Raw genomic sequence first — 17,311 nt, 5'->3', positions numbered from 1 at the left:
CCGTGCCCATGGCGCTGCGGCCCGCGGAGGGAGCGGAACGGGCCGGGGGCGAAGCCCGGAGCGTGGCCGGGGTGGCCCCGAAGCACGGTGAGAGGCGGCGGGGCGGGGGCAGAGGGCAGGCGCTGGCGAGGCCCCGAGTCCGCCTCCCTCCTGGGCTGCGGGCGGACACTGGGGCGTGCGGGGCGCAGGGGAAAACTTTTCAACTTAATTGTGGGCTCTTGCTGACAGGGCTCCGGCGCTTCCCTGCCTGCCCCGCTCAGTCCCTGGGCTTGCCGACTGTGTATGCATGAATTCAGGCTGAGCACTGAATCTGCTGACCCTGAAACATTGACCAAACACTAAATCTACCCTTTTTTCCCCTTAAGTTTACTACTACTCATTTTCTTTTTAGTTCCCTAGCTCTATCTGATCTGAGTTGAATATTAGCCCCCCCATTTTTTCCACAAGAAATATTTTTGTTGTTATTGTTGTTGTTGTTGTTGATTTCCTTAGCTATGTAAATTATAGTGCCAGCCCTGGAGGTTCAAAACGCGTCAACACTAAGGTCATCTACTTCTACAGCAGCTCTTAGCTAAACAGTCTCTAAAGGATTTGTTATTAAAAATATGAATAGAAAGCAGTGGGTGAAAGCTCAGCAAGAGTCAAGGAGCCCCAACCCTCTTGCCCTCTGGCAAATGTTGGGGAATGGAAAAAGCTCCCTGCTCAGAGAGTTAGGAGAATCCCCTCCTGGCATCCCTCACCTCCCTGGGTGCCTGTATGGAAAAGGTAGGAGGCCCTGGATCTTGAGGGTCAGGCAGACAACAGTGGAGAAGAAGATTTATCTGGAGGGTCTTCAAGATCAATGCAATCAACCAGGCAGATCACAAATGCAGGTATTAAGAAAAAAAGGTGGCTGTAGTGGGTGACTTGTTTCTGAGGGTATCTGAGGGCTCCCTGCATGCCAGGTGGACCTGCTCCACAGGAAAGTGTGATGACTTCCTGTGGCCCAGGTAAGGGATATTACCAGGAGACACCCTGAGCTAATTCTGTGCACTGGTTACTACCCACTGCTGGCTGTCCAGGTTGACAGTGGTGAGGTTGATGAGAGAAGTACCAGGGTAATAAAACAGGACTTCAAGGCACTGGGTTGACTTGTTAAAGGGATAGGAGCACAGGTGATGTTTTCCTTGATTCCTTTGGTATCAGAGATAAATAACAGAAGGAAAACCCATGTGATCAACAAGTGGCTTAAAGATGGTGGAATTTGGGGTTTTTTGATCATGGGGAGATTAATACAGCACCAGAACTGCAGATGATGTTCACCTGTCTAACAGGAAAAAGTGTTCTAGACAATGAGTTGGCAGGGCTGATTGAGAAGGTTTGAAGAGGGAAGGGAATGAGACCAGGCTCACTAGGGATGGGTCTAGGGCCTGCATACCAGAGTTAGGGGTGAAATTGATAGCCCAGCTGAAGTGCATCACCAGTACCCGCAGTATGGATAAGAAACACAGTTCCAGGAGGAACTGGAGGCCATCGTGCAGCAGAAAAGATGTGATGTAGCTGCCATCAGGGAAAGGTGGGGAGTGACTGTCACGACTGGAGTGCAGCAGTGGGTGGCTACAGGCTCTTCAGAGGGGACAGGCAAGGAAGGAGAGGCTGAGGTATACCTTCTTTGCCTCAGTTTTCAACAGTAAGACTTGGCCAGGGCATCTGGCCCCAGCTGAACTGGTAGATGGGGAGGAGAAGCAGAATGGACCCCCTGTAATCCAGGAGGAAGAAGTTAGTGACCTGCTTAACCACTTAGATGCTCACAAGTGATGGAGCTGGATAGGATCCATCCTAGGGTGATGAGGGAGCTGGCGGAAGTGCTCATTAAGCTGCTGTCCATTATCCATCTTTCATTAGTCATGGCTAACTGGGGAGGTCCCAGGCAACTGGAGGCTGGCCAGTGTGATGCTCATCTACAGGAAATGCTGGAAGGAGGATCTAGGGAACTACAGGTCTGGCAGTCTGACCACAGTGCCCAGCAAGGTGGTGGAGCAGATCATCTTAAGTGTGATCATACAGCACGGGCAGGACAAGGGATCAGACCCAGCCAGCACAGGTTTAAGAAAGGCAGATACTTTCTGACCAGCCTGATCTCCTTTTATGACCAGGCGACCCACGTGGTGAATGAGAATAAAGCTGTGGATATTGTCTACCTGGACTTCAGCAAAGCCTTCAACACAATCTCCCATAGCACACTCCAGGAAAAGCTGTCAGCCCGTGGCTTGGACAGGTGCACTCTTCTCTGGGTTAGGAACTGGCTGGACAGCCAGACCAGAGAGTGGTGGTGAATGGTGCCACATCCAGTTGGCAGCTGGTCACTAGTGGTGTCCCCAGGGATCAGTGTTTGGTCCATTCCTCTACAATATCTTTATTGATAATCTGGTGAGGGGATCAAGTCTACCAGTAGCAAATTCACAGACAAGATCAAGTTGGGTTGGAGTGTTGATCTGCTGGAGGGTAAGAAGGCTCTGCAGAAGGACCTGAGCAGGCTGGATCGATGGGCTGATTTCAGTGATAGGAGATTCAGCAAGGCTGAGTGCTGGGTCCTGCACTTTGGCCACAACAATCCCCTGCAGCACTACAGGCTGGGGACAGAGTGGCTGAAAAGTGATGCAGTGGAAAAAGACCTGGTACAGGTTTTGACAGTCAAGAGCCAGGAGTTTTCCCAGGTGGCTGAAAAGGCCAATGGCATCCTGGCCTTGAACAGTTATAGTGTGGCCAGCAGGACCATGGCAATGATTGTCCCAATGTATTTGCCACTGATGAGGCCACACCTCAACTCCTGTGTCCTACTCAGGGCCCCTCAGTTCAGGAAGGACATTAAGGTGCTGGAGCCTGTCCAGAGAAGGGCAGTGGCACTGGTGAAGGATCTGGAGCACAAGTCTGATGAGGAGCAGCTAAGGGAACTGAGGGTGTTTAACCTGGAGTGAGAGGTTCAGGGGGATCGTCTCTCTCTCTCCAACTACCTGCTCAATTCAGTTTACTCAAGGTGCAATGTTAATTGCTGTAGCTGAGACTTTACTATTGTGAAGAGGCAGCATTTTGCAAAGTGGCACAGGTATGATGCTTTTTGAGCAGAGCGAAGGAAACCTGTAATCTGCAACGTACACACCTTAGATTTATGTGAGTCCTTGTTCTGTAGCTGATGCTATCTTAACAAACCCCTTTTGCTCCCAACTAATGATGATTCTGCACTGCTGAATTTTGAGGTTTTCTGCCCCAGCCTGACCTACTTGTCAGTTTCATGGACCTCTGTCTTGTCCTTCTCTTTGAGATCTCTTTGGATTCAGGGTTGTTTTCAGTATGCTCGTGGATACCAGAAACAATCTGTTTTGTGTGAGCTTAAATCTGAATGTTAAGTAATAATTTTATTATTGCTTTAGCATCTGTTTGTTATGCATAGTTCTGCAGGGAGAACAAGTAACAAATCTAAATACTTTTTTTTTTCCTTTGAATAGCCTGGGGGGATAAATTTAGGTGTCAGACTACAACCACAGAGTGATTTATGCCTCGCTACTTTAGCCTGGAGTGAATTAGCATTTAATCAAGTTGTTCTTTTATTTATCTTCCTTAGCATAAAGTGATATGTGTAAGAAACATTCCACAGGGTGATAATCACCCACGCTGGGTCTGTAATATCAATTTTATACATGTGTAGCCTTGCATGCATCAAGAACATAATGTACACTTTTGCTGCTGAATTTTCCTCTTAGGCCAGATTTGGGCCATCTGTGCTGGTCATGAGCAGAGCTTTGAAAATGTGTTGTCTGTAGTAATGAGCTGTCCTGGGATAAACTGCAATTCTAAGATAAGGCTCCTTCCACTACAGTAATCCCATTGTGGAATTGTCCCAAAAGAGTATTGCTGGGTGCCTGATTATATGCCCATTGTTTGCTGCTAGAGAAGATTTTGTTTGGGTTTTTTTTTTAAGGTATAATGTAGTATGCCAATATTAGAGTTTATTAATGCAGAAATGCGAAGTAGACATAAGGAAAAAATAAGGAAATTACTTAGATGCCCATACTCACTATTCTTGGGGGAAAAGACCTTTTTAAAAACTTGTTAGTGGACATTATTCTGTCCTGCCTACGTCAAAATATTCTGTGATTGTGGTATTACTCTGAGGTAGAGCTTCATGTATATCTTCATACATGCAGGATGTGTTTTCATTTACATTGATTTCCTTATTTAGCTTAAATACTAAAAGTCAGTTTTCAGAATGAGAAATTCAGATCATTGCTGTCTAAAACATGCTAAACTGAGTGGGAGATGCAGGAATAATCATCTCATTCCTGAATGATAGAGTCAGCTGAGAACCCTTTGTTATACGTGGAATAATGGGATTCCCTTCCTTCTTCATGCCTCATTTTCAGTGTATTTACAGTGGAATTAATTTGCCCATATTGGTCTGCACAGAATTTCATTTACCGTTACTGTTATCTAAAATGAATTTCATGTGATGTCTGAAGGGCATTATTTTTTATGCTCAGCTATAAGTTTTTGGTGTTTTTTTTGCAGTAACTTCATTTACTTGGAACCAAACAAGACCATGGGTTATTAAACTATAGAAAGCAGAACTGTCTTTTTTTGCTATTTCACATAAAATGCTAACATATTTTTACTGATCTGTTGACAAGAAGAACAGGATCCTTGCGGGGTTATATGTCAATATTTATTTGCTGATAATTAATTAAATGTTTACTTGGTATGTTGCTTATGGATAATGTATCTTATCTGTTTATATCAAAAACTAAGACCCAGTTTGTTGTTTTAAATATATTACAGATGGGCTGGAAAATATACAGCAAAAGAAAATCTTTAAAGAGAACGAGGAAGAAACACAACAGAGAGAAGAGCCATGTGCTGCTGATTCAGTAGACTCTCTAATGGCAGAAATGCCATTTGTGGACACAGATATTGAAGATGAATGTGCTAGTAAGTACATTAAACAGAAGTAATGTGAAAGCATAGACACATCATGCACTCAGTTCTTTGTCCTACCTGTTGGCATTGACACATGGACCGTGCACATGGAGCATTCTGTATTCTGTATTCCTGCAAACAGGTTGCAGTCCAGCGCCCTTCTCATTAGTAGTCAGTCCTGCAGTACTTGAGCATATTAAGAATTCACCCTTTTGTTATTCTGTGGAGCAATGAGTCACAGAATAAAGACATTTCATATGTCAATTCACATTACTCTATGTGGGCTTCTCAGGTTTTGTGAGCTGTCTTTCAATATGTGTATTCCCAGCATGGGGCTGGAAGGACACTTCTAATTGCACAGTGAATGTCTGCAGCCTGATCAGCTGATGACTATGTATTAGGCCATGTGGTGGGAGAGGGTCTGTAAAGGCTCAAGGAAATGAGCTAAGAGAAAAACAATTTTGTGCAAAGGAAGAGCTGAGGACACACACATTTCTTTCACTAGAAAGAAGTCACAGAAGGTGTCTCTGGGAAAGGAGGAGGTAGAGAGCAGATCTGGCTAGATAGTTTCTTCTGGGCTGAGTTTGGCTCCTGTGCTATAGGTTAGTCAGTCTTAGTCTACTACAACTTTTTGCTTTAATAATCCTTTGTATTATTGTGTTTTATATTTAAAAATGGAGAATGCTTGGGATTTTTCAAGCTTAATATTGGCCCTTCTGCTCTACAGTCATGTCCATGTTCAAGTGGGGACAATATGCAGGCCTGTAGTCCTGCTGCATACGTTGGCTAAGGGAGGCTCAATGGTTTGGAAGCCGTGTGTCTGTCTGTGTTAGCAGCTTATAAACCTTGCTTAGAGGTGTAGGCTGTTAGTTCAGGTGTGGTACTTCACTTGTATGGCTACATTTATTCAGGTCAGAGTTGGATCCCAGTCAAACAGTTCGGGGCATGAACAGAGCAGGTGAGTGGGAAGACATGCTCCACTCAGTTGATTGAAGTCCAGCTCCTGTTGGTGTCATATTAAGACTACCTTTGTTTAAATGTCTGCATACTGAAAGTAACTTTTTTTCCTCTTCAGTGTGTGCAACTTCTGAACTAAGTATTAAGAAGAAAAGAAAGCGGACTGCTGGAAGGGAAATTGAAGAAGACATTCAGAGAAAGAAGAAAAAGAATAAACAATATCAGCCAAATTATTTCATTTCTCTTCCAATTACTAATCCAAAGGTGATAATCTTTATCATACTAATTTGGTATAACCAGAATTACTTCAACAGGTACATGTGTTTATAAAAAGAACAGTGTTGGATATAGTGCAAAACAATTTTTTTCAGGTATTTTTAAAGAAACATTAGCAGTCCATTTAATGAGTAATGCTATGTTATGTAACATTTTTGAGAATAAATTTGCTTTTCTAAAAAAGACTGGAGGAAAAATACTTTCATTTTTATTCAGTTTGTCAGTCTTACAGATTTCACTGAAGCTGGCTGAAATTTCCCCTCTGTAGTGTTATGCTATTGCCTATTTTGTTGTTCATGTAGAATAAGGAATTGAGACATTAGTTTTTAATTTAAGAAGAAAAACTTTAGCAATATTTTTAGATTTCTTTATTTATAAAGTTATGTTTGGATCTGTTACTGTTTTAACTTGGCAGTTTATAGTTTAGCATTTTCCAGTAAATTGATTCATCTTATTTAAAATTCAAACAACTGTTGTTTTAGTGAGATGCTGTTCATGTGGATTCAGGAAATGCAAAGAGCTCTTTAAGAAAATGTATTTTCTTGCAGTTACATGAGTTGTCTCATTTAGGCAGTAAATGAAAAGGATTTCTTATATGCTGCAGGTTGTCTCTGGTACATCTTTGATATCTTTCCTGTCTGAAACAAGGAAAGTAGGTGCCTTACATTTAAAAAGTTGAACCCAGCAGTTTTAACACCATTTGCAAATTTAGTTTGTGGGTTTTTTTTAATATCAGGAACTATCTCAGATGAATTTTAACTCATCCTATATCTGTATTATCAGTTCTCTGAAAAAGTGAAAGAATATTAAGAAAATATGAAAAGAAAATAACACTGCAGTATTTGTTTATTCAAAATATAATATATGAAGAAGAGATAGTAAAGGCTGGTTTTATAAGATCCAGGAAACCTGATATAAATATTTTAGGATATCTTTTGTGATATCTTATTCTAAAATATCTTTTCTTCCAGATCCGTTTAACAGATTCCATGATTTAAAAAGTGCAGGAATAATGTAGGGGTTATATAATCTGGTAATTGAGAATTCTTGCTGATGATTGTTACTATGCCCAAGGGTTGGTTGAGAAGGTCTTAAGTACGCTTGATTTTTTTATATGTCATTATTTAGTCATGTCATTTACAGAGGTAAAGAAACAACTCTTTAAACTGAATCTCAGAGCATTTGGGAATTCCAGAACTTTGCTAGAAAGTTTTGTTTATACTTGCCTTAGAGATAGAGTTGTACTGAAAGTAGAAAATACGCGTTGGAATTTTTATAGGCAATATTAGCCAAAATTCAGATATCTTGTTTCTTGATAGTCAGAGTGAATCTGTCAATTTCTGGTAGAATTTCAGTTGGTAATGCAAGACCTTTATTTTTTTGAAGATCTGCTTTTATTCCAGTGAAGTATTTTAAACATTAGTATTACTTCTTCGTATTTTATGTAGTAATTTAAGCTTTACACAGAGGACAATAAAGGATATTTCTGAAACATTTAATCAACTGTTCCTCTTGGAAAATGAAAAGCTTCCATGTTTTCATTTTAATTGTTTTGAATCTTCAAAAATTAATTTTGAATTTATACTGAGCTGGTGCAAAAATACTTAAATGGATTATGATCATTGTATCTTTTTTCTATTTGTTTGGGGTTTTTTTAAGTTATGACTTAAATGATATGTTATCACTTGGTAGGTTAGCCCTCAGGGTTCTCCAGTCTTGATTATAGTTACTATTGATCTGAAAATCTTTAAAGCTATACATTTACTTACTAGTAGTATCTTTGCAATATGCAAGTCTTATTCTATTACCCTTCAGAATGTATGTCAGGTAATGGTAGAGAGAATCTTGAAATCAGTAGTTGAGGTCTTTTTTTGAATTTTTTTTTTAAAAATTCAGAGGGAGGAATTGTTAAGTGTGATCTGCTTTCAAAAAATTTTTAAATTAACTTATGACATGTCAAGTAAAAAGAAATAGCATGATAGCAGTTGAAATGTAAAATAATACTTTGTAAGGTAATGCAAGTAGCAGGTTAAATATCAATTTATGCTATTTATGACTCATTTATGCAGTGAGTCATATCTTGTTATATAGCATTGGAAGAGTCCTGGTTTGCTTAATTAGAATAGTACACCCAAGTGTTAATTTCACATTAGATTTATTGGAGAAAACAGAACAAGTCTGAAATTGTGATACGCATTGTGATGGCACACCTGTTTAACAGTTGTTGTGTTACACTTTGATCGCATAACTTCAGGGAAAGCATCTGAAAAATAAGTTTCTGAAATTCATAAAAATTTAGTTGAGAACTTTTTTTTTCTTTCCAAATAATGTTGATTGTGTAGAGCACTGTCTTTCAGCCAGAGAGGGAGGACATGCTCAGCCTTCTTTTTATTTCACCTGTATCCAAAAGGCAGGATTTTTCATACTTTCTTGATGGATTCAGCAGTAACCTCTCTGGAACTGCTAACTGGCTGTCTTTGGACTTAACCTTGTTCCAAAGCCATATTATTTGTTAAGTTTTTAACTTGGTCTCCTAGTAAGAGTTTATACAGCTATGAGCCTGTCCATTGGGGTTTTTTGAATATTCAACCTCTTGTCCAGTTTTGGAGAGAAAAATTGACATCTCAGAGGCATTAATTTCCTACAGTTTTTGTGCCATTGGTGCTTGCTTAAAAGAATGAGCCTTAAAAGAACATATGTGGAATACTTGTGTGGAAGTTTTACTGAAGGGAGCTATAGGGTTATGGGGATGTGGGACTGCTAAAGTAAATGCTGAATAATATTGATCTCTTTCAGAGCTAGGGTGGTTTTTACTGCAATGATAACACAGTTCCACATCTGTCTTCCATACTCTGAAGGACTTGTACACTTACATTTATATTTTTTCTTTTGCCAGCTCACAGGTGCAAATTAAATTTAGAAGCAATGGTTGAAATTTGTAATTAGTATGACACTTATTTAATTTTTAAGTTTTTCATTTTTTGCTTTAGCTTATAAACTTAAATAATGTCAGTACATTGTAATTAGCAGGGATCACATTTACCAGTTCTTTGCTTAAATATGGGTTAAATTCCTCCTCCATCTGAGACAATGAAACTGTTATTTATCAAGGATAAGGTCAGTTCTGACATATGAAGGAAGATGGTCTTATTACAACATGATTTGTGATAAAATGTTGGTGGAATTTTCATCATATGTCCTACACTACTTAAGACACTCGTGGTTTTGTAAATTCCATATCCTGTTTTCTGGCAAGTAGCTTTTGCCTTCCATCCTCCTCACTACCCTTGCTAGCATCAGTTCCTTTGAGTTATAATTTAGTTATATTTATATGACAGTAGTAGATATCTATGGCTTACTAGGTAAAACTTGTTCATGGCAAAACTCATCTTAAGAAATTCAGTTCAGAAAAATATGGAACACTCCCATTAGACTCTGGGGTTTTTTTCCCCAGGAAATTTATGTGTTCCTTATGATTATCAGAGCTACCAAAATATATCAACACTTTTTTTTATACTTAAGAGCTACTTGTGCTTATCTTATAAAAGTAAAGTAATTAGTGAAGTATTTGCCACTGAATTTCAAACAAATAAACAACAAAAAAGTGAGATTGGTGTATAAAGTCTAAAAGAAGCATGTTGAAATCTCCAAAGATGATTTGTCTTTGCTCACTGTGCTTTAAGAAGCAATTCATTTTGTCAGATGGTCAGGTTTATTTGACTTGATTTAATTGTCACTAACATACTCAAGAATTGTTGCAGGTTTTTAGTGTTTTGGTTTTTAAATTGCTACAATACAACTAGCATAATGTCAAGCATAGTAAACATTCTGGATGCAATTTATAGAGCATGTTTAACCATACAAATAATTTTCAATAAAAAAATTACAATTCCAGTATTTTTAAAGAGAAAGACTGATGAAGTTAGAACTCTATACCTGTTGCAAGGCAATATATCTAAATACATTTTAAGGGAGTATATACATTATATCTGTCTATTGGACAATATAATCAGAATTGCAAATCAGATTTCTATGAATTATTTACTGAATATTCTGGTTTTCGATGTGCCCAGTCTGTCAAAGCTCATTTTTTTCCAGTCACTTACCTTTGCATACCAAGATAGACGTTTAGCAGAGTGGGCAGAGAAATTCCTTGAAGAAGCTTTTTATTGGTATTACTGGCAGTGTAAAAGTGGATGATCTTAATCTGCTTCAGGAGTTTATGATACTTATGGAAGGAAACTCCTATTAAGATGTGGTGGGGAGTGTCCAGTGATTTATTAAGCACTCCATTTGTACCCAGTTTGGGTTCACTCAGGTCAACTAGCACAGCTTTGTCAGAGGATAAAAACTTCCTTCTGCTAGAATGGTTTTTACATAAACATTTGTTTTTAGTTGTGTGCTTTCTTGTTCACTTGCATGATGGGATACAATAATTGTTGTAGTAGCTAACTGCTGTTTCTGTATCTTTCTTCCCAGATTACTGGAAGTATTCAGACTGTCCAAGACGCAATAATACAAAAGGATCAAAGGCTTTCCAAAGCAATGGTTCGCTCTGGCTCATTGCATGTCACCATGCTAGTGATGCATTTATCCAGTGAAGAAGAAATTAGCATGTAGGTGTTTATTACAAATTAGGTCTATACTAGTATTTTTGCTTGATGTGCTCATAGAGAAACCAGCAGGGTTAACTGACACTTTTTTGTACCATACACAGCCCTAATTTTCTAGGGTTATTGAACGTTTAATTCATGTTGTTTTTAAAATGCTAATCTTAATATTAGCTGTTTTCATAATTTATGGTATGTAATAAGCTCTGAACAAAGTATGTGTTTTTCCCTTGCGTTTTTCCTACTGTGTGCTGAACTTGCATGCATAAATCTCATGTTTGCTAAAGTAATTATTTTAAAACAATGTTTTGATATAGGGGACAGGGGAATTAAAAATCTGTTGAAGTGCAGATTTCTCAAAAGATAGTGAAAATCCAAGGCAGAATGTAGGAACCATTTGGTAATCAAGGGCATGCTTCTAGTAAGTAGAAGTATTTTGGCTGAAAGCATTTGACACACCTAAAAATAATGAATGATCAGCATGTCTAAAGCAGTTGCCTTGTTTCTGCACATTTGTTTTCTTCGAATGCTGTATCCTTGAGTTCTCTGTACTCCTACCTGTCCTGTGAAGGTGCAAATTTGTCAGCATCTTCAACAGTCTGATCTAAGGGGAGAATAACAGCCAGGAACAGAGAATAAGAGGGCAAGCAAAGGATACTAGACCTCGTAGATTGCCTCCCCTCTCCATGTGCCTGGTTAATGAGTAAACTGTGATAGCACCTGAAAATTGGTGAGAACAACCACCAGGTGTTTCTATGAGGGTTTTTTTTTTCAAAGGGTTTGAAGTACAAACTTTTAAAAAAAGGAGCGTAGGATAATACCTCAAAGCACATGTGTGTTTTGTACATGTACTCATGTACTTCATGAGTATTTTTTAAGAGACCAAAACAAATATTCTCAAATTCAGGATATTCTGCTACTCTGTGGGCCCCTTCTCAGCTTTCACTGTCTGAATGCTACCAAAGCACTGACTTACAGAGTTCTTCTCTGCCTCTCCCAGCAGAACTCTACAGTCCAGGCACTCAGAACTATCCTCTAGTCAGCAGCAGCTTCCTCAGAGATTCACCCTTTCCCTGGCCAGATGCTTCCTATAGGTTTCTAGCTCAGCTATCCTCAGGTATTCTAGATTGCATGTTCTTTTAAATGAGATTTTTAAAAAAAATTTCATAACTGATGTTTTTTGTTTCATCTTTTGGGAGATCTCAAAGAGTAAAATGCTGAATTTGCCTTTTTCTTGCTTCACCAATTTTTGATACCAGGTTAATGGAAAGAAACCAAGATCCAGGCTGGCAAAAGAAGCTGTGTGTAATGTAGGGGGAGAGTAATCTTTCAAAGTGCAGCTAGTCAACTGGGCATCTGAGAGTTCACAGATCCTTAGGTTTGGATCCATTAAGTTACTTAGATATCTACAATTTTTCAACTGTGTTTGCACAATAGTGCCTCTGTCTATACAGAAATGAAATGTGTTGAAAGCTATTTGAAGTCAAATGCGTGATAAGAATGTACTAAACATAACATTCAATTCAGCACAAAGCCCTTTGTATGGTATTTTAGTACATACTGCTTTCACCCTGAAAATGGAGGATCTGTATTCTAGGCTGCTCCTTCTAAGGGAATCCAGACCTGCAATTCCCATATGAGTGTCCTAACTAATTGACTGTGGTCTAGCCTTCATGAATACACTATACATCTCTTTTTGTAGGACTGTATGAAATCAAGAATGTGAGATTTTGAAACTAGAATGAAAGAAAGCAATCAAGAGTCATAACAGCACTCCCTTCAAGCCAAGAAGTTCTACTCTCTGCTCACTGTATGCATAGTCATGGGATCAGATGCTAGAAATCAGGATATGCCGACTTTTGCAGTAAATTCCTGATTATGTGATTATAGTGTCAAGTTTTTCTTGCTAGTTTTCTGTCAAAGATTCTGTGAATCTCACCTTTGCATTACAAATAACAGAACTGACAGAATTGAGTTTGGCTTTTTTTGCCAGATCACTTTTTCTAACAAGTGATCAAAATTAAAACTCAGAAATTGCTACAAAGAAACCTCATGAATTTTAAGTGCTACAATATTTACATTGCAACAATATAGAAAGAAAATGGGCACTGCTTCTATAATTGTGCCTCGTGTTCACTTAGAATATGCTGTTTAATTATTTGTTTTATTTCCTTTTTGACTTTAGATCAAAGTGCTTGTAAATTTTTTGGGTGTCTCTGGATTAGTTGCACTGAGTGTAATTACTAGTTGGCATTGTAAATACTATTTGGTATGGAATAACAAGAAAATACCACTGTTGTGTTTTTAGGTATTGACTTCAATAGTGGAAATGTTTGTCCTTGTGCATTATTCTTACAAAGCAATTGTTAGACGTTATAAAGTGGTTGATAGAATACAAAAGGCAAAGTGGCTGGAATGAGATGACAATTATTTTTCTGCATATTTTACTGTTTGCAAGATTATAAATAAAAGGAAAAGTATAACTAGATCTTTGATGCCACAGTATGCTAAACTGAAAGCACACTGTACTGTGTGGATTGACCTTTCATAGAACTCATTTGGTATACCTGGGCTGGTCAGTGAGTTCTGCAGCAGATCCTGCAGCATGGAAATATAAATCTCAGTTCATCTGAGGAACAGAGCTTTCCATGGACTTTCTGTGGACTAGTTCTCACGTATAAAAAATCCAGAGATGGATTTTAGATACATTCATGAATCAATACTTTAAAGCCTTTTGTAAGCTTTAACTTAATTTGACTCAGTGTATTTAAAGTATCTGTACTTGTTTTGCACCAATTTTTATGTTCATGTTGGTAAATAAATCTATGCCTGCTTATATGTGAAGTAATCTGACAGGTAGAACCAGTATTAGATTTTTTTTTTGAAAGGTCTTGAAGTACAGCACATAGGGAAGACACAGGAACAGGCTTGTCTCTAACAGTGATAAGAGGGTAGGTAAGTGACAGAGACTATGCTTGAAGTAAAATATCTTTGCCAAGGAACAAGTAATGGCATTGTTGTTTAAAATTGTTATAAAAGGAGCTAAAGTACTTCTAACTTATAGATGAAAGCTCTAAAAAGACCACAGGGGGGCTCTATCAATGAAGGATATTTTGTCACGTAATCAACCTTCACGTGTTTCTTAACTTGGCCTAGGTACCAGTTAATGTACAGTTCACATCAAGAGTCCACCTTGTTAAACACAATGGGAATGTGTAGAGATTCTTGGACTTCTACAGGCTTCAATGAAATCGTTTAACCTACTGTAGAAATCACAGTGATTGCTTTCATCCAGCTAGGACAGAAAAAGTAAAAATACCTCTTTTGAGCATTTTTAACCTATTACTGCCATCTAGTGTTTATAATGTCTGCATCGATTTAGGGAAGAGATTACATTCAGGTTCATTGAAAAGAATTAAAACTGAGATGTGAGAGATCTTTTAGGAAACACTAAGAATGTTTATGTGGTTTTTATTTAGAATTTGAATCACTGTAAGTGCAGGTCAAAACAATTATTTCATGTAATTGTACATACACTTGATGTGGCTAATTAAGATGATTGTTCAAAGTTTGTGCCTTGTTATTGCAGTGTGTGGATGCCTCTTAGCTCTCTGACAGAAAGTAAATGTAAATTGACATAGTACCTCTTTTAATAACAGTTCTCCATGAGCTTTATTGTAATTTCCATATAATTTTATCATTATATATGTAATGTCACATTTGTATATAATTTAACTAACACTGTATTAACTTTGACTGAAGAGGAATCTTAGTTCAACTGACATATCAGGAGAGGAAAAAATTAATCTAAGAATGGAAAACTAAATACTTCTGAGTAATCATCTTACTTAAATGGGATGCACAAAGTAATAGGGACACTGTCATGTTAGTATCTGGGTATCTTGAGGACTGAGGGAAACTCTTGAGGAATTAAACCCACTGCTAAGTCTGCCTTATTATTTGTATGGTTTTATAGTGTATGAACCACTTTACGTTTATAAAAAGATGGTAATAATAATAGTAATAACAACAACAACTGTATTGATAGGAAATAGATAAAAAATACCACAGTAGATAATAAATTGATACTAAAAAAATCTGTTTCATTTATTGATATAATGATTAATAGCAATATTAACAGCAGAAATATATTTGACATTGGTATTTTCTTTCCTCTCAACAGAGCAGTTGGTGCTCTTTCAGACAGCAAGGTTTTTGTAGACAATCTCCTGAAAGGAAAAAGAGTGGATTTGTCTTTTCAAGGAATTGATCACTTCAGAAATCAAGTTGGATTTGTGAATTTGGCAGAAAATGATCATACAACACTGCTTAAGGAAATAGCAGGTACAACTTGTCAATCTAGTTAAAGTGTTTTAAAGACTTCTCAACAACCTAAATGAGAATGGAACACAAAGATAAGTTGGTGCTAATTTATTCAATATTAATTTACCTGTGACAGTTGCAAATGCTACATAATTAACTTCCTAGCCTACTTTGCATATATTCAAAAGGATGTTAATGAATTATAGACAGTACTGTTCTCTGATAACTTTTGATGTAGTATATGTCAAAAACATAGTGCAGATTTGTAAATGGGATGTAAAGACTCCATGCTACCTTGTTTTGGTCCATTTTTGTCTGCCTATGAGTCTTTACTTAAACTATGTTGTTTACAGATATTTAATAAAAATTCTCAAAGAACAGTACTGTCTGTAGTTCACTGGTGTCCTTTAAAACTATCCCAGCAATTCCAACTATTCCTTAGAAAGACTCTTTAAAAGAGTTTTTCAGTATTGATGAATTATCTTTTGTGCTCTGAGGAATGTGAGGTCACACCATTTTTTAATAGAGCAATAACCCATATGGGACATTTTGCAGAGTAGCAAAGACTGCTGCTGTCACACTACCTCTTTGCAGTCCAGTACAGAAGGAAAAATTGTAAAAGTCTTTTATTAATACAGTGTTTTCTCTAGCAGTTCATTGGTTTCATTTCTGAAGTGCAGCTGGTTTGACCTTTTACAAAGACCTCAGTTGAATTTATTAAGGAATCACTGTTTTGCTACTTCAAGACTATGTATGGCTTCTGCTATGTTCTAAGGTGAATTTTGATTTCGTGTTGTTATTTTGTGTTGTACATGAATTAAGGAGAAATACTGATAACATAGGCAATAGAAAATAGATGAAGTTAAATTACCTTCTAAATGGTAGTTCCATAAACTATATAGAAAAGTGTTTGATAATAAAAACATCTGAAAGTGGCCATTGCATGTCTGCTAATACCAGTGTAAATGTAGGTTTGCCAAAGATGGAAGTCCAGGAAAAGCAGAGCTAATGTGGATCTTCTGTTTGTTCTGATTTGTTAGTTACTTCCCAAAAATCCATTAAAACACATTAGCGTAATTTAATTATCTGCCAGGAATAGTGCTAAACTGTTCTGACAGAGGTTTGAGGAGTATTTTAATAACTCTTTGTCAAAGTCTTTTTATAAATGGTGCCCTTACAGTGACATAAACAATTACAGGACTTTTTAAAAAACTTTCTTTCTTATGCTTTGCTGCATCACAGAATATTTGAAGGACTGTTGTGCTTTAGTCCCAGCCATAGCCACTTGCTCACTTTTCCCCGGATGTTTAGGAGAGAGAATCAGAGGAGTAAAAGTGAGAAAACTTGTGGGTTGACCTGAATTCAGTTAAACAGGGAAAGCAAAAGCCATGCACTCGAGCAGAGCAAAACAAGGAATTCATTCACCTCTTCCCATGGGCAGGCACATATTCAGACATCTCCAGGAGATCAGGGCTCCATCACTAACAGTGACTTGGGAAGACAAGAGTCCATTCTCCTTCCTTCTTTCCCCAGCACAGTATAATGCTGAGGCTGATACCATACAGTATGGAATATCCCTGTGGTCAGTTGGGATCAGCTGTCCCAGCTGTGTCCCCTCCCAGCTCCTTGTGCACGACTAGCCTGCTTGCTGGAGAGGTGGGCTGAGAAGCAGGAAAGGTCTTGGCTCTGTGCAAGTGCTGCTCAGTAGTAACCAAGACATTCTTGAACGATCAAACCTCTGTTAATCATAAATTAAAAAAATAACCCAGTACTAAGTACTATGAAGAAAATTACCCAGCCAAAAACAGCACAAGAACTAAGTGAATTCGGAAAAGATAATGAATTACTTGATTTTTATTTTAATAACTATATTGTAAATGCTGCTTGGAGCTGAAAAAAGTGAATAAGTGAATCCTGTTTTTTACCTACAGGATTTGCAGATGTTGATTTTATGGATTAATGATGCATGTTACGGTCTGACCAAGAGAGGGAGCTTGTATTTCATGAACAGAAGAGTTACTCTTTTGTTTGTATATACAAATATTTCATTTGTTTTTGGTCCTTTGTTTTTAAGAAATGTTTATTTGTTGGCTTATATATTTTAATACAGTTAGGACTGCACTGTAGTACAACAGTCAGTACAATTAACTTAATTTTCTTTAGCTTTAGTTGTGTATAAATGACATTTAGTCTAA

General features: G+C 37.8%; 1 protein-coding gene across 4 annotated transcripts in view; it reads left to right on the top strand.

Moving 5' to 3' along the window:
* The first annotated feature begins 6 nt into the window (after positions 1-6).
* AKAP7 (A-kinase anchoring protein 7) overlaps positions 7-17,311 on the top strand; it is an 81,105-nt gene continuing 63,800 nt past the window's right edge. For all 4 annotated transcript variants that reach the window (XR_001520503.1, XM_015622077.1, XM_015622076.1 and 1 more), the window contains exons 1-5: positions 7-87; positions 4,813-4,962; positions 6,026-6,171; positions 10,663-10,799; positions 14,977-15,137. Coding sequence is in view for 3 of the 4 variants with exons in the window: in XM_015622077.1 (XP_015477563.1) it covers positions 9-87; positions 4,813-4,962; positions 6,026-6,171; positions 10,663-10,799; positions 14,977-15,137 (673 nt within the window). In the remaining variant the exon portion in view is untranslated. The remainder of the gene's footprint in view (positions 88-4,812; positions 4,963-6,025; positions 6,172-10,662; positions 10,800-14,976; positions 15,138-17,311) is intronic.

Source organism: Parus major, chromosome 3 (genome assembly GCF_001522545.3).
Source record: "Parus major isolate Abel chromosome 3, Parus_major1.1, whole genome shotgun sequence".
Lineage (NCBI taxonomy): Eukaryota > Metazoa > Chordata > Aves > Passeriformes > Paridae > Parus > Parus major.
This window is presented reverse-complemented; position numbering and strand designations above follow the sequence as displayed.